The following is a 27,178-nucleotide window of genomic DNA, read 5'->3' as shown; positions in this document are numbered from 1 at the left end:
AAATTTCTGAAAGACTGAAAAACAATGTATCATATCTTCCAAACCTCAATGAAACAAACATTGATCAACCATTAAATAACAAGTTATCTTCAATTAGATCAGTCAGATATTTTTCAGTCCTGGATTAAGGAAAAAAATCACTCTGCAAAACAGACATTTAAATCCATCTAAAATCAAGTTTATGAATCTGATGGTTTTCTCCTGAAAGAGACAAATTCTAAATCTACAAAGTTAATTATAATTGTAGCTGAGAGATCAACATGAAGAACATTTTGTTATCCATCCTAATGCCTGCCGCACATCGATTTCTATTGCGAGTTTTCCTTTTGTGGTAAAGCAACCTCAAAATGAAATGGTTTTCTATACTGGACAAGGTAGATGCTTTTTGATGAATCTACACATTTTCCTCTAAAAATCAGTAAGAAACTTAAGACCTATAAATGATACTAAAGCTACTGCTTTCCAGAACTGTTCAAAACAGACCACAGAATTAAAAAAAAAAAAACACAAAAAACAAAAAACTTTCAAAAACACACCTCTCACTGACCAGGAAAGGCACTGGAAATAATGGCTAAAGATAAACATTCTACTGAATTTGGTTATTAGGTCTAATTCGTAATGCAGCCTAGATGGAAATGTCTTAAACCCATCTTTATGCCTTTTCACAGCACTATAATAATTATACTAAGAAAATGGATTACTATCCTTCCTCCTAGGAGCCAGTGTCACTAATGACTGACATGAATAAAACTCCCACACACAACAGCATCAAATACACTAACAGTTGGGATTTGTATCACTTCATACTTGCCAAATCTTGAAAGCTGGTCATATTTCTGTGACCACTTTCCCACCCCAAAAACTTTCTAAAGAAACACTTGGACACTATCTAGAAGGATCACCTAAATTTTTAATAAAATATGTCCAGATGACTAATAAACATTAACTACTTAAAAGGTGCCTTTAATGTTTCAGTAAAACAGGCAGGTCCTTAATTACAAAGAAAATAGCTGTTCCATTTGTGAAATCCTGCCTTGGACAAAGCTCCCCACCATTCATCATCGAAGCCACTTGTTCCAGCTTACACAGAAAAGCCTAACTTCCCGGGCAGAACAGTCTTTCAGGTGCTGCTCTTCTCAATGGCAGCAGCTGACCAACCATGTGTTTCCCCCAAGAAGGGACAAACAAAACCCTCGGTGTTTCTGCTGGGAGGGGAGGAGGGGGAAGGTACACACTGCAGCAGCCCCTGCCAGCAGCTTGTTTGTTCAGAGAACCAAGGGCTCAGAAACAGAACGAGCAAGCACCTTCTTCAATCACTGGTAAGCACTGCTAACATCAGTGACATTGTTCTTCTTGTCAAATATGATCTATACAAGTCTAATCTCTGAGCCATATTCTGTTCCCGAAGTTCAGACTGGTCTAACCCCTAACTTCTCTAGAACAGCAGGTAAGCTAGAGAGAAAAAAACATCCTGCCCACAGCAGAGGTAGCAGGGAGCAGCCAAGCACCAGCTCAAGGCTGACTTTTCTCAATTCTGTCTGCCTATGCTTCCTCAGACCATTCGGAAGCCACTGCTGACAGTCCCCATCTCACTGGATACCATACCAGTCTGTGGGCAGGTTTAAGATTTTTCCAATTTAAACAAAAAACATCCAGAGACCAGCACCTGGTAAAGACTGGAAAAGGGAAAACAAACAAAACCAAAAATAGGTCAATTTAGTTATAGCGAGATATAAAATACTGTAATACAATGCAGCTAAATTTCACATTCTAGTCATGAACAGATTGTCACAGCCTTGAACTTTACTCTGTTAGGAGATAAGTTATGCATTCCTTAAAAATGGTTCCAAATAAAATATACAATATAAATTCTGCATATTTTTTCTTTCCTTTAAATAAGTAAATATTTCTAGAACAAAAATACAATGAACACTAAGCAGAATTCCTTTATTTTCAGAAAAAATATACATGGAAAACTTTTTCATCAGCTAAAATGAAACTTTTATGTTTTTATATTACTAGGACTAAGCTGCTGCACAAGTCAGGTAAATCCTGTTAAGGGAGAAATATGAGACAAATAATAAAATAGATACAGGAATGATAAAATACATGGGTTGGTTCCTTGATAGTACATTTTTAAGAAAACAAGTATTTCTATAATAAGAGTATTATTTGTGGAACGTGTAAAGTTGTCCCCTAGTGGTGATGGGCAGTATAATAAATTTTGCCAAATCTCAAAACATAAGGGCATTCACTATGAAACAGAGCAGAAGTCCCCAATCCCCCAAAGGAGAGAGCTTCCTTCTCATAAAGTGTTTTGTTGACAGTTTTGCACAAAATTAGACTACAGTTTTGGTATTGTTTCATGCACCTAGATGAATTAAATTACAACTGAAGATTTAATCCAAATAAAGAAGTATACCTAAGTATTTGCTGTGTTTGAACTAGAAAGAGGAAAATAGGTAACACCAAATTAAATCAGCTATTAACCCCCCTTTAGGTAATATAATCAAAATATAATTAGTTATAATAATCAAATCCAACTTCTCTTTTCTATTATCTAGGGTGACCATATAATTTATCTTCCAAACTAGGAAATTATTCTGGGACAATCTGTAAAATCCAGGACATATAGTCACTCTAAAAAGAGAGTCACTGTCATAAAAACCCAACTGAGAACAAGAAAAACAATCCCTAAAGCCATCAGGGCTCCAAGTCATAACAAATTCAATCAGGCAAGGGGACTAACAAAGGGTAGAAAAGTGACATGAAAAGTAACCAAACAACAATCTTTTTAGCTTTAGAGTCACTTTAAAAACCACACACTCAAAGGACAATCAAACAGGCCAGCCCAGCACTGTCAATTGTAGGCTTGCCAGATCTTGCTTCTATTCTGATCCAATGAAAAATGTTCACTGTACCAGCTATTAACTTAAGGATTATGGAACACATGGACACCTTTGCAAACTTACACATATGGGTGGCATGATCAAGAAAGCAGACAAGCTTTGAAGGGCTGGAGACCAAAGTTGTTACTTCCAAAATGCAGGATCTAAGCAATAACAATCTATGAGCCTCAACGGTCCCATCTGTAAAATGAAATCATCATCTGGCTACTAATGGTTTAGTAAAGAATAACTGACATACAGAAAACACGTAAGACTGCCCAGTGCAACGAGCAGGTACTCAGCAAATGTTGCTTTACCTTCGACAACTTGTACGGACTAAAAGTTATGATATCAGCTCCTTTCAAATTAAACTGTCAGCTACATGCCAGATATATTAGGTTCCTCACAAAAGTTACTTAGAGATAAAAGACGTAGATAAAATATTAAATATTCAGTTCCCTCACAAATAGTTTAAAGAGGCTCTCAACCATCTCATGAACAATTAGCTCCTATTTACATCACTTCAAGTAAAATAAAAAAAAAACACCCTAAATTTATACAAAATTCTACTTATGGACTTTTCATACACATTTTCACTTTTTGTCCTCTTGATTCAAGGTTCAATAAAGCAAATTCCACTAGCAGGGTAGATTAATGGTGCATGGTACAGAATATGTATGTATAGATATGTATAAGACCTTCCTCAATCCATTGTTACTTTAAAAATGTAGAAATGGATATTGGTAGCAGTTTATCAGTGACACTTAAAAGCAAAATGAGGGTTTCTAATACAACTCATATGAATTCCAGCCAGTTCTAAACTATAAGTGGAGCTAAAGTAACACTATATGTAATCATGATACGACAGTCCCTAAAACATGTAAGGAGTTTGCTCTTAAAACTTTTTGGCAAAACATTTCTATTATACCTACAACCTCAGCTATTCAAATTTCTAAAAGTACGTAAGAAATGCATGAAACCCTGATTGAACTCAAATGGCGTTTAAACCATATTCTGGGGATTTCTACTCCCAGTGTCTCATCACAGGGGTGGGAGGCAAGGCAGAGTGGGCAGGGATTTGAGCCTCCCTCCAGCAGCCCTCCACCAACCAGACCAGCTCTACTTTTAGCGAAGTATAGGGGAGATGGTTTAGGAGAATGGTTTCCCATGTAAGTAAACCATTTCTTCAAATAAAATTTTACTCACCTAAAAAAAATCATACACTACTAGATTTATCATTTCATCCACATACACACATCCCTCAAGACACATTCATTTTATCCTGCTTCTATCAATATAGAAGTCTGGCTCACAATGTTCTGTGGTTTGGTTTTTGTTTTAAGTCTCAGAGAATGAAAACCGTTTGGGTATGGGGACAACTTTCAAACTATCACTGGTTTCAACTTTAATGTGGGTTATACCAGATCATGTACATGGAACAAACTCCAATAACGTTTTTGAGAGAAATGAAAATATGAGCAGAGAGACTAGCAGTGCCTATGTTTGCTTATAGGCTGGTTGTCAAGGATGAGCGAGTTATAAATGATGGAGATTAAAAAAAAAAACCTGACACTTACTGCCCTAAGTCCTAACACCTTACAGATACTGAACCCAGAGTGCCGTGTGTACTCCTCACAGCAATCATGGGACAAGTACGGTTACTACGATCGTTTTATAGATGAGAAAACAGAAACCAAGGAAGCAGCGTAACTTGCCCCAGGACAGTTATCTGTATTTACATCAGCATCTACACTCACATCTATGGGTCTACATGGTTTCTGCCCTTGTAATAATCACTAGGCAATACGACCTTCAATGACAGGAACACATCTTTACTAATAAAAACATAAACAACATCAATTAATAAAAGATCATTCCGTATCATCCATGTTTAAAAATCTGTGCTTGTAGAGAAAATACCAGATTTATATATATATATATATATATATATATATATAAAAAACAAACACAAAATAAACTACAACAGCACACGGGATAAAATTCAACTGAAGTATTTATGTATGGTCATTCATAAATAGATATATGTAAGGAGAAACTGAAGAGAATCAAAACAAAAAGAAGTCCCAGGCACAGGCTTCTTAAATAAGTAAACAAATAGAGCTGAAAAACCCTGATGAGTCAGCTGTAAGACTAGGGCTTATCCTGGTTCTCACCAACCAGACCCAAGGCTTGAGCCTTCATTCTCTGCCGTGTTAATCAGCTCCTTCACCAGAGGAGGAAAAAATCAGATCTGGTGCTTCTACACCTAACTGTTACCAAGGGCTATCTGAATCCACCCGAGCCGGTCTTCCTTCACTTGCTAACTCCTCTACCCTCAAGACATGAGGTTAAAAGAATCAGCAATGTATGATCTACAGATCAAAGAGTTCTCATAGCAAAATCTATGGACCGTGGCTCTTACTCAATAAAGTGTTTGTGACCACCTACCGTTGCTGGGGAATGTGAGTAACTTGGCTCATATCCCTTAAAGCTGTCTCGCTCCCAGTCCTCCCCATCTCAAGGAAAGGCCACTCCGTCCTCACTATTGCTCAAGTTCTAGCATATCAGTAGTATCAGTCATCCCTGACTCCCTGCTCACTGTCTCTATCAAGCCACACACAATCAATCCATTAGTCTGCTGGATCTACCTCAAAAAATGTATCTAGAATTGGGCCACTTGTCATTTCAACCGCTAGAACTCTGGTCCAAATCACCATCCCATCTAGTTAAACAACTGCCCTCACCTCTTAACTTATCTGCAAGCTTTGGCTCTTGGCCCACTGCAGGGTATTAATCAACACAGCAAGCAGTTACTCTTTTATTAATAATTCACAACACACCAAACCCACCTCTGGGCCTTGACATTTGCCGCTCCCTACGCAAGGTACGGACACTCAGCACTCCTAGATTTTCACAAAACTTGCTCCCCTCTCATTTACATCTTTGCTCAAAAGTTACTCCCCTAACCATCTCAGCCCTTTATTCTGCTTTATTTTTTTTAATTTATTTACTTTATTTTAAAAAGTAATCTCTACACCCAACGTGAGGCTTAAACTCACAACCCCGAGATCAAGAGTTGGATGGATGCTCTACCAACTGAGCCAGCCAGGGGCCCCATTCTGCTTTATTTTTTTCCCCGTAGCACTCAATACCTTCTTTTTGTTTGTTTGTTTTGTTTGTTTTTTTTTTCACTCAATACCTTCTAACATATATAGAACTTGTTTACGTTTATTGTTTCCTCACTACAAAATGTAACCTCCATTAGGCCAGAGATTGTCCGTGCTGTTCAGTCATGTGATCTGTGTCTAGAAGTCTGGCACACAGTGTAAGCAAGTATTTGTTAAATAAAATGTTAATGATGAAGTACCCAACCGAGAGTGTTAAACTTTCAATATCCTACACAATCCTCAAGAGCAGGGGTTTTTTTTTAAGCAGTAAGGGATGGCAGACTAAAAGGCCAAAAGGGAGTACGGCACTTCCTCCCCTACCAAAGTGATCAGCTACTGCCAACAGTTTGGACGGTGTGTGTGTGGAATGACAAGGCAAATCAAACTAGGCAAGCAGTCTTTTGTTCAGATAAAAATCTCAATGGGCCACGACACAGTAAAACTTTGTTATCTGGAACCACTATCTCATCCTACCCACCCAATAAAAGAGTGGTTTACTTACTTCATTGTACTAACCCCACTTCAGAGCGTGCTCTAGATATCAGCCCTGCAATTACCAACATCCACCTCACAGTGTGCAATGATACCCAGGCGCTTCTTTACTATGGTTGTTTCCTTAACAAAAGGCAGGTCAGTGTGGGCAAGCAGCACTTTCCTTCAGCCCACTCTATACAAACCCAGCCCTCTTGCTGATCTCGGCTTATGAAGACTCTCCCCACTCCCCCTCCAGCTCTCCATTACACCTGAAGCATTAAATGTTTCCACAAAACTGAGCAAGTTACTTTAAGAACTACCATTTACCAACACTAGCGCCGGGCACCATTTTTCCACTACATGTACCAGCTCATCCAATCATCACAAAAACTCCAGGAGGAAGGCATGATAATTATCCCCAATTTATAGATGAGAAAATTAAGGAAATATCGGATGATCACTAAGGAAGTCCAAAAACATTGCTCTGTGAAGATCAAGAATGTATTCTTTTAACACTCCCCAGGAAGATACACATAAAAAAAAAAAAAAAGGAATAAACACAAGTCGGAAAAACATCTCACTGATAAAGAAGGAATAATGCAATTAGAAAATCACCCTTTGCAGTCCCTAATCATCAACAAAGTTTAACCTTATTTCTAACTATGAGAAAGCGACTACACGAATCCTAGGCAATGATTACAATGGATGCTAGAATCCTTAGGTGAAAGGTTGATGGGGAACTTTAAAATGGATGGATGAGGCTGACAGTATTTGCACCCACCAAGAATGAATCTTCTCGAAAAGGCAGACAGGTGTGCAACCTGATGGGATGCTACATCCAGGATACTTACATGCTCTTGCAAAACAAAATCTGAAAACTAATCAAATTTCTACCTGCCAATTTACAGAAAATACCTGGATTAGATGAACATGTAAAACATCAGGAAATGATCAACCAAATTCAGAAAGGAAGAAAGGGTGGGGAATCAATTACAGTAAAGACTCAAGGTGCCATTAAGTAAATGTAGCCTGTGGACCTTGTCTAGCTTCAGATTCAAGCAAACCAACTGGGGAGAAACACTTAAGACAATTCAGGGATTTGAACATGGAGACGTTAAGGAATTCATTTGGTGTCATAAAGGCACTGTGCTTGGGTTTTTTCTTTAAAGCCCTTATCTTTTGGATACGTACTATTCACAAGTAAAATTTTATATCTGCACTTTGTGTTAAAGTACTCCAGCAATAACAGATTCAGAATCATCAACAGATGCTAAAGCCAGTAGAAGACTGAAGAAAAGAATACTCAGCCTCAACTTTGTCACTATATAAATCACTGATTACAACAGGAAAAAAAAGGCAGTTTACAATGAGCAATCTGGTGGTTATCACCTAAACCGAATGACTGCTTGACATCAATAGTGAGACAAACTGACATGCCTCCTGATACAATACACGATATCACTACTTAATAACCTGTCTCTAATCATGAGAAAATCAACTAGACAAATCCAAATTGAGGGATTCTGCAGACCAGTGGGCCTGGACTCTTCAAAGTGCTACTGTCATTAATGACAAAGACCAGGAATTATTCTAGACTGAGGAGACTAAACAACTAAATGCATGATAGTTGACTGAATTCTGGATTAAAAAGCTAAAGAATACTAATGGAATAACAAGATAAATTTGAACATGTATGTATTGAACATTTTATAACAGCACTGTAACAATGTCAAAATTGGGTAATGGTTATGTTGTGGTTAGGAAGAAAACCACCCTTATTCCTAACAAAGGCATGTGAAGATGGAGCATCTCTCAAACACTGCAGATTTAAATAAATAAATAAAGCAAATATGGCAAATTTTAACAATTGGTGATCTAGGTGAAAAGCATGCAGGTGTTAAATGAACTGGTCTTGTAACTTTGTTAGAGAAAATATAAAATACTCCAGAAAAAAAACCAAGGGCAGGGGTGGGAGTGTAGATGAAGCAAGACTGGTAAATGCTGACTGGTTGTTGAAGCTGGGTGATGGGCACGGTATGGAGAGTCATTAAGTTCCTTTTACGTGTGCCCACGTCTGCATCTTAATTCTCACTTCTAGAAAATGGGAAAAACAGGTATCTCGAGGCAACAACTAGATTACTAAATAAAAAAGCCCTGTGGGGAAAAAAATAAGCATTAAACAACTATTATGCACTTTCAGGAAAGGCTTGAAGATGACCTATAAAACAAACCAAAGCCTGCTGAGCTGAACGCAAGCTGACATAACTCTAAGATCTCTGCGCGGGTTTTTGCTCTTCTGCCCCAGGAATGGCAATGGCCTCACTTAGGTCCCTCACTTCAGGCTCTGCCTCGCCTGAGCATTCTAAAAAAAAATGAAATTTACCACATTGGTTTCTCATTACGCTTTTGCTAGCATTTGCTGGTTTGTCTCCCTTACTAGAATGTAAGCTCAGGCAAGCTGGAACTCTGTCTTACAGTTTACCACTATAATCCCCCCAAACATGGTAATGCTGGTACCCTGTAGGCACTCAAAATAGATGGGAAATACTTCCCTCAGTCTAAAGGCACTTTAACTCTACTACCCCACTATATTGTACACTCTTTTTACAGATGTAGAGCTTCTAGGTTGAGACTGCCCTTGGAATGCTGGCCCAGCCATTTACTGAGCTATGTGACTCTGGCTCCACACCTTTCTGCTTCAGTTTTTTCACTTGTAAAATGGAGTTCACACTACCTAACCCCGAAGATGGCTGAATATTCAAGGGGAACACACATACACACACACACCCCCCGCTTAAACTACCCACTAAGGTTTAGACTATAAAGCATAGGGTGTCAGAGGGAGAGCATCCAACCATGTCAACCTTGTGGTTCACCTTCACGTTTTCTCTACTCATCCTACTTGGTTCCAGTCTTAGGGTCCTGGAAAAATCATTCCTAGAAGAACAGATGCCAAAACGTTTCCTGTTTTTCCATGTGACTGGGGCCAGAAAATGTAAACACAAGCCTTCTTGTAGACCAGATTCTAATTCTCCCAGGAGGCCAAGTCATAAATAGAAGATCCTGACAGTGGGATGTTTCCTCAAGCAGATACACTTGGTTGGAAAATTTTTAAACTTTCTAATTTTCCTCAAAGTTTAGGGAATGTAAGATTTTTAAGAAGAAAAAACAAGACCACAAACAGGATAACTTGACCAGTATTTGGAAGGACTGATAGATATTATGGCCAGAATTGAAAGTAAAAAGTAGACATAAAAGTGAGGTAAGATGTTAAAGATAATGAATACAGCTATATTTTCCTCTTGTATTTCAATGATAGGACAAGTAGACTGGTCTAAAAATCCAGAGGAATAGGATCACAACTGCTTTTTGTGAAGGTTAAAAGACAGGAAGATCCTGACGTTACAGGTTCCAATTATTTCATCCGAATCAGATAAAATATTTAATAAAGAAAATTTTGTTAGGACTCTTTCTTCACCTCAACCTTCTTAAACTGAATTTGCAAAAGCTCTTGACCCTCAGTCCACACATGAGAACGGCTTTCCTGAGACCAGCAGCACTACTACGGACTCAAGATCGTCCCTGGTGGAAACCTGGTATCTTAGGTTTTCAAAACAGTATGCTTCACACAATTGCTTTCTCATGTAATTGCTAACAAAACAGAAGGCAAAAGTACACCAGCAAAAGAATGAAAATCAAAACAACATACTACTGGGTCATATATTTACTTAACAGGTAAAACCAAATTTTTTTAAAGAACACTTAGTACATCTTTTCTATATGTAACATATGCCTGACAAAGACCCTACCCTCAAATATAGCTGTTCGTTCAGCGTAAGAAACTCACCTGTATCTGAATCAAACCCAGAACTGAATGTTTTATACTCACAATTTACCCACCTAACCGAAGCAAAGACTGCACGTGGGTTCCCACACAAGGACCTTCCCAGTACCTGAAATCCAAGTGCAGCTAAGCTCTTGCTCACCACAGTGAGAATTCTCCCATACTGGACTACATCCACAGCAATCTGGCTATGATAGCTGCACTTGGGTTTCTTCACTTGATAAGATTCAACATTTTAAACAGTAAGGGTAGTTGTCAACAAGAACATTTATAAAAACTAAAGTCTAAACAAAGACAATACCAGCATATCTTGATTCTTGGGCAGAAACAAGCAAATGCCAGTTTACAAGCACTGAGGGCTCCAGGCTGAGGTTTAAGGTTTTGTTAAGTCCAAATTTTCACTTGCAATTCCATTTTTAAGTTCTCACCCACACCAGCCACTCCTGAAGTGTTCCCAAAGTGGGTAGGGATTCCCTTAACTAGAATGCTGCAATCATAGCAAAAATGCTTGGGGGGGGGGGGGGAACAGCACGAATCAATTATACCCTGGACTTGAAAGGTAGAAAAGAACTGAACCTGAGATTTTTTTTTCATTTGCGATTTGCTGTTATGTGTATGAAGTGAGAATGGGGAAGTGAGAAAGACAAAAAAGGAAAGTCAGTCAAGGCAATAGCTCAGCTTCCACTCTATGGAAACATGAAGCCTAGTCAAAAATAAAAATATGGTATCACCCCCTTGTTCTATACTCTGACTAGAAGAGCACCCACATTTTTTCATGGTAATACTATGTTCCAAAGATCATGGGTCATATAAGCTAACGTAAACTTCAAAAAATTTCATTTTCTAGACAAGCAGTCTGTTCAGGACAGTATTTCGAACCCCTAAGAGGTTAGTACAATGGGTATAAACCAAACTGCACTAATGCATGTTTAAATTAAGCACTCACCCAGACATAAAAAAAAAAAAAAAGTGGACTATGAATACCAATTTCTGACAGTTTATACGGTCATACTTCAGTCCTTGTGCTAGTCTCTGAAGACTGTACATACACTTTAGCCTATATGGACATACATAATCCAACAGTCCAAAACTAGAAACCAGTATTACTTTTAAGAATGGAACACGTTTGCCATTTACTAATTAACTATCAGTCCTATTGTAAACCAATGACTAATTAACAAAGTGGATTTTATCAACACGTGAGCAGCAATTTCTGAAACCTAAATGCTAAAGAGGTCCAAAAGCAATCATGGACATCTTTAAAAAATTGTCTAAAGCCAACCACTTCAATCAGAAATTATAAGGTGGTAGCGTATCTGACCAACAGATATATTTCATTTGGTCCATGATGCTTAAATATTTGAGTTAGCTGCCAACATCTTAAAAATCGGATTTCCTGAAAAATCTGGATTTCTGGCTACGAACAGGAGAAAGAAGGATGAGCTGGTGAACCAGGCCCACACTCCCAGGCAACAGACTGGGTTAGTAAGCACCAGCACTACCAGCACACACGCTCTCCACCCAGCAGCTCTTCCATCTCGTCACCGGCCCACCCACCCCTTCACAGCCATGAATTAAAACGCTCAAAACTATGACAAAGTATAATCTAAACCGAGGACAACCCTTTATACTTACCCAGTTTTAAAACAAAATAGTTAAAAGAATTCAACACACGTCCTGGCTATTTCTCAGGCAACTTTGTTAAACAGCTTTTATTAACTCATGAATACATTTACAATTCACATTGCCATCTCCCAAACAGAATGAAAAGGACTTCAGTTACCAGCATTACTATTCCTCTTGGTCACATTATACGCTCACACACACACATTTCTCAAGTCTGCTCCAAGAGGTGCCCAATACCTTATACCATTCCCAAGCCCATTATGCAACTTCAGGTAAAATAAAATAATCAGGTACCAAGTCACAGATTAAGCCTGAAATGAAGTTGGATTTAGAAGACTGACAGTTAAGTAAACACAGAAAAAAAAATGTATATTCTCTTGTAGAAGGTCTTATCTTGGACTTGTTAGATCACAAGTATTTCTGGCTTACAAAACAATTACTAAAAAAAATTAAGCGTATTAATGAAATATATACACTCCAGCAACATGTGCTATAATACTGTTTTAATTCCTTTATAAAAATAAAATCTGTTGTTACCAATAGGAATGAAACAAATTCTTAGAATCACCAATAAAAATAAATATGTAGTAAATATGTAGTTTTATAATACATCACTGCATCAAAAATGAAAAGTAGAATACTAACTGAAAATACTATGTAGCAGCAGAAATCAATTAGGCTACCATCTATCTGCTACAACTGTTTTTCCTACTGAAAAGAGGTCATCCTTACCGCTTTAGCAATTTGCCCATTAGCAACCAAACATTTACTAAATAGATTAAAATACTAAGTTTCCCCCTACACTTGCCTCAAATCACCTTAATAATTAACAGCCTATCTAAAGTAATTCTTTAGATTTTCCCTATTTTTCACGTTTCCCAACTTCTCACCTAAAACACACATTAAATCTTACGAGTACTACAGTACTAGTTATAATAAAGTTGGATGGGAGAGATAAACACAAAGACCAGATGCAAATAGTTTAGTTCTTGATGAGGAGTCCCAGTGCACAGCACCGGCAAAGGCCAGCAGTTGTTACTAAATGACAGACATCAGTCTAACAAAGGACGTTCTAAGCTGGTGGAGTCCATGGGAAGCCTCATACACACACTCTACATCTCACAGATGCAGAAGCTTGCCCTTGCTATTATGTAGTAGGACTCTTGTTCACAACTTCAAATACTTACTGAGCAACTACTATACTCCAGGTCTGACTAACCCTCAGATTCTGATAAAACAACTTACGTATAAAAAAAGTTTACCTTTTGGAGTCTCTTCATCATTAAGGTAGTAATAATGGAAAACTAGGCAATAAAAGTTCAATGACTTGCCTGATATCACAAAGCTATTTTAGTGACATACTGAACCCCTATTACGTCCAAGATCATGTTACCACTTTATCTTCAGACTCTCCAACTTAGGGATCACTCCCATTTTACAGTGAGGACATGAAGATCCAAAAAGGTTAAGATCCCTAGAAGGTAGGTGTCAGGAACCAAAACCAGGTCGATCTGTCTCTAGCTCTTCCTAGTTTCCCAGTGCCAGTTCTTTTGTTTATTCCGACATAACACAACCAGTATCTTCATTGAGGATCTTACGTTCTTCTATTCATTTAGAAAACAAAAATCAGAGCACTTACTGAAGCAGAAGCTTTCATAACCAAAACAATCATATCCAAAAATAATAGGTAAAAAAATGGATTAAAGCTAAAGGAGGAAATCAAAATATCATACATACGTACCTTAAACATTTTATTTAAGTTTAACACATAAATGTACATTCATTTGCCAATCTTAATATGGGGTGAAAGCACTTGGAGACTAGGATCGATGATGAGGAGCTCCTTGCTGATTGAAGTTCCTTCTGCTTGATCTAAACCATACCTATAAATGCATCATCTACAATTTTCCATTTTTAGTTTCATTAAAGTGGAAAGCTTTAAGAAATCCTTGGAAAGCAATCTACATACAGAATCCTTTGGGACTAATGCTCTTCCTCCACCCAAACTTTTAGATACTGCAGCCATGTCTAATTCTACAGCCATTACTTTAGTAACTCACCTTTATCAAGTCTTTCCAAAGAATCCAACTTGGTTTTCAGGGAAAAAAAGTTTTGCACTCATTTCATCAGTTTACAGGATATTTAAATTATTTTTATTATAAAAACAAGATTACCTGCCATGAAACAGTCTTGGAAACCAGCACAACTTCTGGAAAGCATACACCTTGCCCAGTGCAAGCCAAGGGAACGGACTTGAAAACAACTTACTAACACAAGAGGTCAGCATGAGATCACCCATAATGTTTCAGGGATGAGAGTAGGAATCCTTGTAAGGTAGCTAAGTGAACATGGATGGACATGTGCAGTGCAGAGCAGAGGACAGAAATGAAACAGGCTTAACCCTCAAGAACTTGTAATCTAGCAAAGGAGATGAACATCACCAATTAACTACAGTACAAAAGTGACCCATGTGATAAGACACAGGAAAACACCACGCAAATCCAAAGGAAAGGTTATAGGTTATAGTCTGTACTCCTAACAGTGTAGGTCCTCAATATTTTTTTTAATGATCTAAAAGAGATAAAATGGACTTGAGGCGAGTATTCATGTAGACCATGGGTAATATGGAAAGAAAGGGCATTCCAAGAAAAGCAGTATGACACAGGCACCAAAGAAAATGAAAAGCAATGGTATTTATGGGGATCTGCAACAGGTTGTTTACTTGGTATATGGAAAAACTGAGATGAAGTAAAAAAAAAAAAAAAAAGTTGGGGTCCCATCAGAGGTGGCCTTAGATGCTAGACTTGACTGTGTGTCTTTGTGAAAACAAAAGGTGTGCTGGAATCTGGCAACAGTGTTGACACCATCAACTATTACAGAAAGGTAATAATCAGAAAGCTACCACTATACAATGCTTTGTATTATTTCCTTACTAAAAATGAATATCAAATGAAATCTCAATTTAATTGTCTTAATGTATCTCAAGAACAGCTATTTTTGCACTCCAAGAAGCATATTTACTACAGGCATTAACTATCCTTCTCCCCTAGGCAGTGCATTAGAGAGACCAGCTAAGAAACTGCAAGAATCAAGCTAGAAATATTAGTGGTTCAACCAGAACAGAGAAGACTACATGGGATTGGGATTACAGGAATATAAGGAGTTGAATTTGTTCAGCCACAGGTGACAGAAGACAGAGAAATCATAAACAGACTAAGTTAGACAAGTTTTAGGGTAGGGAACTCAAGTTGGAACAATATTGAGTTTGCAGTGCCAAGGGAACATCCAGGAGGCTATAACCAGCACACAGGAGAGTACAAAATGCCAAAGTTCTTAGCTTGTTACCAAAAAAAAAACATCCATATGAAGGTGAAAGGTATAGTAATACAAGGAATCAAAGCAGAAATGTCAGAAAACAGCACCATAAGCAGCCTGGAGAAATACGGAACCTATGAAATTTATGTGTCTGTATGTTCTAAATCAAGGGTCAACAAATTTCTTCTGTAAAGGACAAGAGAACAAATATAAACAAACGAACAGCGTTATGTTCCTATATACCTACATTTATGGACTCTGAAACTTGGAGTTTTCACATCATAAATTATCCTTTTGATTTTTTTCTCCAACTACTTAAAAATGTAAAATCCTTTCTTAGCTCACAAGCCATAAAATACAGGTGGCACGTTTAAATTGGCCTGTAAGCCACCATTTGCTAACTCCTGCTGTAACATAGAACAACGAAGATAAGAGAACTGGATTAACTGTCCTTTCCAAACTTCTGAGGGCAGTTTTTCCTTTAAATATATTAATAACTTACCAGATGTTCATTAAATTTGAATGATTTACTTAAATTTGACTAATTCCTTAAATTTGATTCCGCTAAGAGATAACTACGTGTGTTGACAATAATCCCTGTTAAGAATACTGCCTTCCACTAAAAAGAGGTATTATCTTGAACAGAAAAATCACACTTGTACTACAAACACAGCAAAGGCACTGGATGAAAATTATTACCTTAGCGTTTGTCCCTCACTGCTTTCATGCTCTTAGTTTTCTTTAAAGTGATTTAATAATCTAAGGGTGAGAAGATTCAATAGCAGTCTGCATATAAATTCCTAGATTTAAAAAACCTATAACATCAGTAATGAATGTATGAGTCATAAATAACAATTAAGGGAAAAAAAATCAGTGCAGAATGTCAACTTCTGAAAGGCAGTCTTAATGAATACAAACCATGTCTGGTGAGGAAGGACTCCTTACCCCCAAGCCACTCCTTGCACCTTAGCTGTAGCTCAGGGGCAGGAACAGGACTCCTTCTTCAATCACTTGCTGCGGCAATGAGCTGTAACCCAAGAAAACTGTAATACCAAATGAGAGTGTAACATTGCCCACAAGGCTCAAGTCTTTCATTACTGGATAACTATTTTAAGTTGTCTGGTTTCAAGCAGACAAAACACAAAGGGTGATTATTAAAGATACAAGCTAAGCTATTCACGGAGGGCCCATGAGAAGAAAAAGACTAACGGAGCCATCTGACAGCTAGAACAAAGAGGTTTCCTTTTGGACTTTGGTCTGCTACCACCTGAGAGCAGAAATGTCCCTATTTCCTCGTTATCAAATGTTGCCAACAAGTGGAGCTAGAATGACCTAGGTCTGGCTAGTCCCATACTTGAGTTCATCTACGTCTCCAGAAGTTATCTAAACTGTAAACATTTTGTAGGTATTACTTTCAGAAGATCCTACCCTGGATACAACTCTAGAACAAATACAAAACTTCTGCTAGTTCTTCCAAGCAAAAAGGCTTGAGTAAAGAAAAATAGACTCTTCACCGCAGTCAGAAAACCTACTGCTTTCTATGTTTCAAGAACTATAGTATCACTACACTTCTATTTCTAAACTTATAAAACCCAAGTTATAAATTAAACTCAGATTACAACATAAAACGCTTTACCTATGAAGAACTATTTCGATGAGTGATTTTAAAATTTAAAACATAATCTGCTTTTCAATGAAATTTAAAAGACTATTAAACATAAAGTAACTGGTGAACTCTGTTTTAATGAAAAAGAACTCAAGATTTCCAAAGTACCTATCTGCTCTTTTATTCCTATTAGGAAAATATATACAAGAAGACCTATAAATGCTTTTATCAAACACATGCATTCATTTAGCAATTAAACTAGTTATTACTTAAACCATTAATCTTTAATTCCTTCTGTAAAAATTCCTGAGTAGCAACTGAGAAAACTTCAGGAAAAAAATATTTGCCCAGGGCTTTCACAACTCTAAAAATGCCAACTCTGGGCAAACATTCTAAGACATGATAATTAAAATGTTCCTAAACTTCAAAAGTTCCTAAACTAAGTAACCACAGAATATAAATGTTCTGCATAGATCTTTCTTTCACCTCAAAATTCCTCTTTCTGAACCCATCCTAAGAATAAAAATTTTATACAGTTTATACAGCTTTTCCTAGGCTTTTCTACACGGTATGTGGCTTTATCATTCATGTATTGGCAGTTCTGTCTTCTGCCTAACTGAAATTAAACGCCAATCTTTAAAATCTAATTTCAAGGTGAAATGAAAGGACATCAGCCACTTCCTCAGACTCGCCAGAGAAGGGTCCTCAGAAATCAGCATCGACCTTACCCACCAACGCATGACCCCTCTTCTCCCTACTTCAATGTTCCCACTGCAACAGGACAAGGTGGAGGTGAACAGAGAACTCTTCATCTCACAGGCAGCTCAGTTTCTTTTTCAGCTGTTAGAAAACTCCGATGTTATCTGATACAGGTGTAACACGACTCAAATCCTTTTATTCTGGAGACCCTTCTATAAATATGGTCTAAGACTGGTCTAAACAACAACCTTTTCAAACGGCTTTAGTCATCACCTCTGAAGGCCTGGTTTCACAACATCCATTACTTGACCATGCCCAATTTCAGAATCTAGCCACTTTTACCTACTTTTCATACTAAAAGTTGGTTAGAAACCAAAATGAGACAACTTTTTGAAATACACACACTAAAACAAAATTCCAGCTAAATGGCACCTGCAAATAAATTTCTTCTTGCGAGAATTGGTAACTACGTTCAGAAATGCATGAACTTGGAAGTGCGACAAAAGCAGACTCATTTAACTCCCAGTTGCAAACTGAGAAAAACATAGCACTGGAAATTCTAAGTGACTAAACAACACAAAATTGTACAGTTCAAGAACTCATTTTGTATACTCCACCCTGAAACCTTTCAACGGGAAGCCCCACAGGTGACTGTGCTACAACGCAAGGGGTCTCCCATACAAGACATGCTGAGAGCCTCAATACAGTTTCTGCATTTTCAATTTAAAAATTCGTGTATGTTCGTTTTTAAGGAGCCCAGCTAGGGGTCAAAGGAAATAAAACGGGATGGGGGGAGTAACACACTCCGAAGAGACCAGGAATGTTCTTCAGGCTTCTAGAGCAACTACAAAAAAAGAAACAGAAAGGAAGACACCTCTGGGAATCCAAACAAAAATGCTGGAAAAACAACATCAGTCTCAACTTCCATGTCTGCTCTAAGAGTTATCAACATAAGCCTATTTTCCTCAATTTCAAGACACATCAATGACTGGTTGGGGGTTAAGGGGGGGTTAAACCATTCCATTAAAGGGGGTGTACACTTCAGGATCTAAAAATATGAAAAACATGCCACTCGGAACTGGGACGTCACTAGTGGCCTCCTGCAGACGAAACAAACTGCCACAGACTGGAACTGGGGTTCCCCAGGCCTGCCAAAGCTCACAAGTGGCATTTTGCATCACATAAACCCAATGTGAACTTTTTCACTCATTTTTCCCAAGTATTGATCCTATTTTAGAATCCAAATTTCCTAAGGTGAAAGCAAAACTGTTCAAAACCAGGAAGTCTGTTTGTTATACAGTTACAACCTACTCCAAAACTAGTTTTATGAACAGAAAAAAAAAGAGAGAGACAAAGTTTTTATTGCTGTTTAATCTGACTTTATTCAGGTCAAGAACTCTTCAATACAACTTCACCATTGTTACAATGTCCTATCTGTACCCATGGAGGAAGGACTCCACCTTCAAGGAGGAATTCACCTTGATTATCTGCTAACCGGCCACACCCCCCACCTCAGGGATTTCAAGGAACATATTGAATTATCATTTTCACCAAACTGTGCTATGTGTCTTACCTGAACTAAAGTAAAAAATGTTTGTGCCACATACAGGAGCATACAAAAAAGCAGGATACAAAGAAATACAAGTAACATGGTAAAGCAAATACATTTAAACTAATCTGCTTGGAGCCATGTTAACTAACCGATATACTTGGAGGCTATGCTAAAAACAAAGTGTGGAGTTTCGTTTCAAAGGTTTATGGAATAAACAAATATGCCTATACTCTGACTAATGCTACCCGTTTGGTCCCTAAAACAAGGTACAATAAAATTCAATGACCACATTTCCAAGGCTCTATGGTTTCACCTGAAAAGCACAGGTTAAAAGGAGGGCTTAACCAATTTCTACATAATTAAAAATGTTTCCTTTTTAATAATGTGTTACTGGTTTTTCCTTCTTCCTATTCTCCTTAAGCAGTAATATCTTAGCGTGGAGGGAGAAGAGCCAGAAAGGGGGAATACTCCAGAGGCTAAACAATACAACCTTATCTTCTCCCAAATTCTGGGAGAACAAGCTTGGGGACACAATGGCACGCCTGACCAGCTCTCCAGACCTGATCAAGAGGCACTGGTGTCCTCTCTCCCACTTTGTAGTGTGCGCTGACGCTCCGTGACCGCCAATTTTTCTATAGAGGTTGGACCGTGATCCCAAGCTTAAATTTAAGTTCAATCAAACTTCACTGAATTGCTACTCCTCCCAATTGACCCAAAGCGTGATTCTAACGCTACAGAAAGTTCTGCTTGCAAAGTTCAGACATAGTCGAGTTTTTATTTTTTTTTTATCATACCTGGGCGGGGGGTGGGGGTGGGGTCACACACCACGCTCTACGTTACCGAATTCACGGGAAGAATGGGGATTTCGGCGAAGACTTGTGGAGTACCTGACCCAGAACAGAGGACGAAGAGCTGCCTCCGGGCCGCGGCGCCCTGTCCTCGGCCACACCATCACTTGCAACGAACGGGCGGCAGGTTCGCTTAGCATCCCTCCAAACCTGAAATCCCCTACCTCAAGATCAATCAAAAGCAGGGGGAGAAAAGTTTCTTCCAGAAGGCGCAAAAAAGGCCACAACTTGGATGAATGAAACTGGGCTAAGGGCACCCGGAGCAGGATTTTCGCTGAAGTCAGAAAAAAAGAAGTCAAAGATTTTTTAACGTGAGATCGGTTATGAGCGCCCGTAGTCCAGAAAACTGCACAAACACTCTGTGTTGAACGTTTTATTGAGCGCGGACGGCTCCGGGGCGGCCGGCGGGCGCTAGTGTGGAGGCGGAGCGGGCGGCGGCGGCGACGGCGGCGGGGCCGGCGACGAGGCAGCTTCGCGACGGCGGGAGCGGGGCCGGGCGCTCGCGCGTGTTCTCCCGCGGACCTTCCAGGGAGTCCCGCGGCCGCCCCGCCCCCCGCCCGCCCCGCCGGCCGGCCGCGTGCGAGGCACACCCTCCCGCGGCCGCGCTCCCGCGCGGGCACACCCCCGCCTCCCGCGCGCACGCGGCCTCGCCGCGCCGGCCGGCCCACGCGCGCCCCCTCAGCGCGGACGCCCGCCGCCCGCCCGCGGCCCCGGCCTTCCCCCCCCGGCCGCGCGGGGAGGGCGGGGGGCGACGGCCTAGCGGCTAGGGGTGAGGGGCGCCCGCGCGGGAAGGCGGGCTCTGGGGGGAAGGTCACTTACCCGCTGCATGGCTTTCAGGATCAAAGCCAGCTCGTAGCGGGGCATGCCCGGTCGCACCGCGCGAGGCTCCGGACCGAGCCGGCTCCCGGGACGCAGGAGGGGCGGGAACCGCGGGGGCCTGACGGACTGCTAGGCCGAAAGGCTCCCGGGCGGCGAAAGCACGCTCCGGCCGAGTGAGCCCGGGCTTTAAGGCTCTGGCAGCTGCGCAGACGGCCCGCCACGCCCCCCTCGGCGCGCCCCGCCTCCCGCGCGCCCCGCCCCGCTTCCTCCTTAAGGCGGCCGTGCCGCGCCCCCTCGACAGTCCGTTTCCCCCAGGCGCGCCACCCCCGCCGGGACCTCTGGCCCCGCTGCCGCTGCGCGGGGGCGGCGCCGCGGGCTCGGTCAGGAGGGGCCAGCGCGGGCCGCACTCCGCCTCCGACCCTGCCGCCGCCGTTCCAGCTACCTACGGTTCTCGAACCAGCTGGAACTTTCCATGCCTCCGTCTCATCCTGGGCGGCGGGCGAGCGTGCGCCCTCGTGTGCGCGTGCGCTAAACAGTGCGGTCTTGTCCGTGCGCGCGCCCCTCGCCCGCGACTTGTCGGCGCGAGGGACCTTCTAAGGCGGCCACGCTCTTCCGGGTGGGGTCGAGGCCGGATTTGGGCTTTCCCCGCCCCTGGTTGCGCAGGGGAGTTCCAGAATGTTCCGGCTAAGAACTGCGCTTCCGCGCGCTGGGGATGCCCGGGGCAACCTGCTCCTCGCGCCCCCTTCCCACGGCCGTCCTCGCGCGGCTGCAGGCGCGGATTCCCGGGGTCCCTTCTCCGGCGGGGTGGGCGCAAGGCGCAGGCTGTGGGCCGCCGCGCGCGTGGTCGGGTCTGGCCTCATCCCTCGGCTGCTGCCTGACCTTGGCAGTTTCCTGCAGAAAGGGGATGTGAAGGGCACCTACTTCCCAGGGCCGCGTTGCCTTTGAGTGAGCTGATGCACGTAAACCGTTCAGAATGGTGCCTGCACAGACATAGGCGCGACACAGTCATCTGTTGTTGTGTGAGCCCGGCCTGCCCCACGTGTAGTTGCCAAGGGCAGGCTAATACTTTGGCTCTAACCGATATTCTTTAAATGTTTGCTCAGCGTTCATTTAGAGACCAGCTGAGAACTTGGAAAGCCGTTTAGTAACCGTCTGGGAGTATGAGCGTGCCCTGGAGGAAGGAGAGTCTCGTGGTACATTCTCGTTACCCCCCAAACAGGCACACAGGGCTCACCTTTCCCTCCAGCCATTGGCTGTACTTCTCCTGGCAAGCCTTGTACAAAATGCATTTTTTCCAGCTCCACGCCTTAGAGGCTGAGCCCCCTGCGGTTGTCCCTCTTGCGTACTCAACTTGCCCCGTTAAAAGGGCCTGTAAGTGAAATGTTTGTCTTTAAAGTGCTTTAATGCTAATAAGTAAAACTTAGTGAGCACTTACTGTGTATCAGGCCCCACACTAAGAGTTTTATGTGCCTCTCCTAAAATTCTTACTTTGTGAGGCACGTACTATTATTAACCCCCACTTTAGAGATTCAAAAATACAGGCACGCAAAGGTTATGTAACTAGGCCCAGGTCAAACAGTAATAGAGATAAAATTTGGACTCAGACTATAGGAAGGCTGAGCCCATACTTAGTCCAGCTTCTGGTTCTCTCCACCACGAGGATTAAAGTGCCATTAATATTACTCAGTAGATTTACCACATATTCCATGTAAACCAAGAATAGAGTCCCTTTGTCACCTTATCTGGAGACCTTGGTATTTCTCAGATCTTAACTTCCCCCATCAAAGATAAAGATGATTTTTGAACACATCTACTCTGTGATTTGGGGGTTTTAACATTTTCTATTCTTGGGCTTCTCCACAACCCCTATTCTTCCAAAGAAAAATTACACAGGTATTAACACAAATTACCTAGTTAGTATTGACTCATTTCACTTTTGTTAAAAAGAAAAAAAAAGTAGAATATTATAAATAAATAGAAGAAAGCAAAGACTTTCTGAACCTTAAGTTAGTTACAGGTTTTCCAGCATGGTTCCTACTTGAACAGTCCCTCCTGTTATCGACCACATATCCCAGTTTGGGAATGAGTAAATATGGACCCCAAAGTAATATGCCAAGCCAAAGACCAGGGCAATACCACCAGTTGCCTTTTAACTTTTAGCATGTCCTCCTGGAAGCTCCATAATTTTTCCCTAATGGCCAGGGACAAGTGAAGGGTCTAGCTTGTTGATAATTAGTATAAGGAAATTAGTCTGATTGCATAAAGCCTCAACACAGGACCCCCAAAGCTCCCAATCTGGTGGCTGCCCAGGAGGCTTTCTCCATTTCTTCTGAAAGGGAGAGAAAGAGCAGCTACCCTCATTTTCCTGCTTCAACTTTTTTTTTTAAAGCACAGCACCAGGATGCTCATGGGTTCCTTAAAAAATAATAAAATCACAAGGAATGCTGATGCAAAGTTCATGTCCTCCTGTTATAACCACATATTTAAATTCACCAGAAAGATATTTTGAATTTTAAACTATGCATGTAAGTCGGCATTTAGAATTATAAAATAATACTGTAATATTTAATGTATTAGAATTACTCCAGCTACTTAGGAATAAGCTTAACCAAGGAGACAAAAGATCTGTACACTAAAAACCATAAAACACTGGTGAAAGAAATTAAAACAGTCATGGATGAAGAGATATCCATGTTCATGGATTAGAAGAAGTAATGTTAAAATGCCCAGACTACCCAAAATGATTTACAGATTCAAAGCAATCCCTATCAAAATCCCAATGTCATATTTTAGAGAAATAGAAAAAAAAATCTTAAAATTCACATGGAACCACAAAAGAATAATGAAAGCTTTTCCACAAGAAGAATGAAGCAGGAGGCAATATGCATTGTAATTGCAAACTATATTACAAAGCTATAGCAATTAAAACAGTAGGGTACTGGCATAAAAACAGACATATAGACCAGTGGAACAGAACAGAGAACCCGGAAATAAACACACATGTGGCCAGCCAATGGTCAACTGATCTTGACAAGGGCCTAAGAATACACAATGGGAGAAAAGCAGTCATTTCAATATATGGTGTTGGGAAAACTGGATATTCACATGCAAAAGAATGAAATCACACCCTTTTCATACACCAAAATCCACTCAAAATTGGGTGACTCAGTTGGTTAAGGGTCTGACTCTTGATCTCGGCTCAGGTCATGGTCTCAGGGTGGTAATATCAGCCCCACACCAGGCTTGAGATTCTCTCTCCCTCTCCCTCTGCCCCTCCTCTTTCTCCTGCACTCTCTCTCTAAAATAAATAAATCTTCTTTAAAAAATCAACTAAAAATAAACTAAAGACTTGAGCATAAGACTTGAAGCCATAAAACTCCTTGAATAAAACACAGGGAAAAATCTTGATATTGGCCTTGGTAATGATTTCTTGGCTATGACACTAAGAGCACAGGTAACAAATGCAAAAATAGACAAATGGGATTGCGTCAAACTGAAAAGCTTCTGCACAGCAAAGGAAATAATGAAGAAAATGAAAAGGCAATCCACAGAATGGGAGAAAACATTTGCAAACTATATGTCTGATAAGGGGTTAATATGCAAAATACATAAAGGAACTCATACAATTTGATTTTTTTTAAAAAAAGCAACAAACACAAATAATTACCTGATTTAAAAATAAGCAAAGAAAATAGACTTTTGTACAAAGAGGACATATAGAAGACCACCAGGGACACAAAAAGATGTTCAATATCACTAATCGTCTGGAATATGCAAATCAAAACTACAATGAGCTGACGCCTGGGTGGCTCAGTTGGTTAAGCATCTGCCTTCAGTTCAGGTCATGACCTCAGGGTCCTGGGATCAAGCCCTAAGTCGGGGTGCCTGCTCAGTGGGGAGTCTGCCCCTCCCCCCTGCTCATTCTTTTTTTTCTTATAAAGTGGAACCCAGATCTGAGCTCCCTCTGCCCCTCCCTCTGCCCCTCCCCCCTGCTCATTCTTTCTCTCTCCCTCTCTCTCTCAAATAAATAAATAAAATTTAAAAAAAATAAAAAACTACAATGCGATATCACCTCACACCTGGTAGAATGGTGTCAAGAATTAGCTAGCATTTGCAAGAATGTGGAAAAAAGAAAACACTTGTCACTGTTGGTACAGATATAAGTTGGTGCAGCCACTGTGGAAAACAGTATGGAGACTCCTCAAGAAATTAAAACTAGAACTACCATATGATCTAGCAATCCCTCTTATGGTTATATATGTAAAGCAATGGAAATCAGATCTTGAAGAGTGATTTGCACTCCCATGTTCATTGCAGCCTTATTCACAGTAGCCAAGACATGAAAGTAATCTAAATGTCCATGGGCAGATAAAGAAAATGTGATGCAATGGAATACTAGTCAGACTTAAAAAAGAAGGAAGTCTTGCCATTTGAGATAACATGGGTGAAACTGGAGAACAAATATAGACACAAAAGGGCACATGCTACATATCACTCACAAGAGACATCTGAAATACTCAAACTCCTAGAAGCAGAGAGTAGAATGGTTGTTGGCAGGATCTGGAAGAAGGGGGCCATGGGATGGTATTAGTGAAAGAGTCCGAAACTTCAGTTATATAGGAAAAAAAATACTCTGTAACCTAGAGTCTCCAAATATTTAATGTGGTATATATTGAAGATTTGATTAACCGGAAATCTAGATTCGTTTTCAAGTAAGATTTTATGAGAGGCCATAGAAAAGAAAAAATAAGTTGAAATCCAGTTCTATTTCAAAAAAGTAACATCGGTGTGTGCCCTGGGGCAGCTTAATCAGCTTTACCTTCTTACTTTATATTACTGTATAATAAGGCTTTACCTTGAGCTCACAGAAGGACGTTAATTCTCAAAGATATGTCACGGACAGGCCTTGTGCATCTAAAGACAACTGTCAAAAAAGTGAAGAAATGGGAATGTTTTCAATGAATAGAGAAAGTAATCCCACAGTTGAAACAAGTCATATTTTCAGCTGTCAATCATCACTCTCCTCAGCCTACCGTCCTCCCCCTAAGGAAAGTACACCTCCATTTCTCACTCTGACTGCTCAGCCCATGGCCCAGACCCAAGTCACAATATTTCACATTCACTCTGTTTTTAAATGTCGTACCAGTGAACTCACTGGTATTTCTAAACCCCCTTGCGCACACTGTCACCCACCCTTTTAGAGACTCACTGGGTCATCTCACAGCGCTGTTGGCTGTGTGCCTTGCAGAATGAAACACGGTGTGCAACATAGCCATATTATTAGGTCAGGCATTTGGGGAGCTCTTTTACTCCACTAATTTCCAAATCATTTTGCTAATTTTGATTATGTTTTTTGGGGGGAGGGAGCTCAGATCTGGGTTCCACTTTATAAGAAAAAAAAAAGGAAAGCAAAGATTGCCTAAAGGAAATGTTTCCTTACTTTCACCTCTGCCTACTCTCTCTGGCAGGAAAAAAAAATAAAATATGGGGTGTTTGTGGGAGATGTTCTTTTTACCATAATATCTTTTTGAGGAAAAAATACTTAATATATTTTGTAACATTAAAAAAAAAAAAAACCCAAAATCCTTCCTATATCTTCACTTATCGAAGGACTTAGCTTTCCTTCTGACATTGTTAGAAAGTGTCGGGGCGCCTGGGTGGCTCAGTCGGTTAAGCATCTGCCCTTGGCTCAGGTCATGATCCCAGGGTCCTGGGATTGAGTCCCGAAATGGGCTTCCTCCTCAGTGGGGAGCCTGCTTCTCCCTCTCTCTCTCTGCCTGCTGCTCCCCCCTGCTTGTGCTCTCTCTCTCTCTGTGTCAAATGAATAAATAAAATCTTAAAAAAAAAAAAAAAAAAAGCAAGGAAAGAAAAGAAAGTGTCTCCAACAGCCTATTGTGGGACATTCATGTTCAATGTCAATAATGTTGGAGGTGTTAAACAGCTGTATGTTCTTCCACAAGTGCAAAATCCAGAACGCATGTGGAAAGATTTTAGATTTAGTAAAAGGAACAAAGGCTGTGAGCTGGAGAGGGCGCAGGAGGATGAAGCAGTGTCTGAAGGGGGCTGAAGGGGGCTAGGCACTAAACAAAAGCCAGTAGGAGCGCCTGGCAAAATAAACTAGTGGGGGGGCTCCCTCGGGGTGAGGCCTGAGAGGTACACAAGCCAGGCCTGCTCGGCACAGAGCAGTTTTCACGCTGGATGTGAAAGGGCCGAACGATCCGGCCTGAATGGATTCAAAGGAGTCAAGCGCACAAGCTGGGTCAAGCCCCGAGGGCATGGTGCTGGCCCTGGTTGAAGGAAGGAGTGTTAGGAGATACAATCTGTAGGATCTTGGTGACTG

General features: G+C 40.7%; 2 protein-coding genes across 2 annotated transcripts in view; both read right to left on the bottom strand.

The window, feature by feature from the left end:
• The window catches only part of SLC5A3 (solute carrier family 5 member 3), a 40,123-nt gene extending 19,150 nt beyond the window's left edge, over positions 1–20,973 (bottom strand). Inside the window, exon 1 of the mRNA XM_045785572.2 lies at positions 20,839–20,973. The gene's annotated coding sequence lies outside the window, so the exon portion shown is untranslated. The remainder of the gene's footprint in view (positions 1–20,838) is intronic.
• MRPS6 (mitochondrial ribosomal protein S6) overlaps positions 1–20,978 on the bottom strand; it is a 63,553-nt gene extending 42,575 nt beyond the window's left edge. Inside the window, exon 1 of the mRNA XM_045785573.2 lies at positions 20,839–20,978. Coding sequence (XP_045641529.1) covers positions 20,839–20,883 — 45 coding nt within the window. The 5' untranslated portion in view covers positions 20,884–20,978. The remainder of the gene's footprint in view (positions 1–20,838) is intronic.
• Between the last annotated feature and the right edge of the window lie 6,200 nt (positions 20,979–27,178).

The sequence above is a fragment of the Ursus americanus genome, chromosome 4, assembly GCF_024610735.1.
Source record: "Ursus americanus isolate L20-20 chromosome 4, mUrsAme1.1.p, whole genome shotgun sequence".
NCBI classification, from domain to species: Eukaryota; Metazoa; Chordata; class Mammalia; order Carnivora; family Ursidae; genus Ursus; species Ursus americanus.
This window is presented reverse-complemented; position numbering and strand designations above follow the sequence as displayed.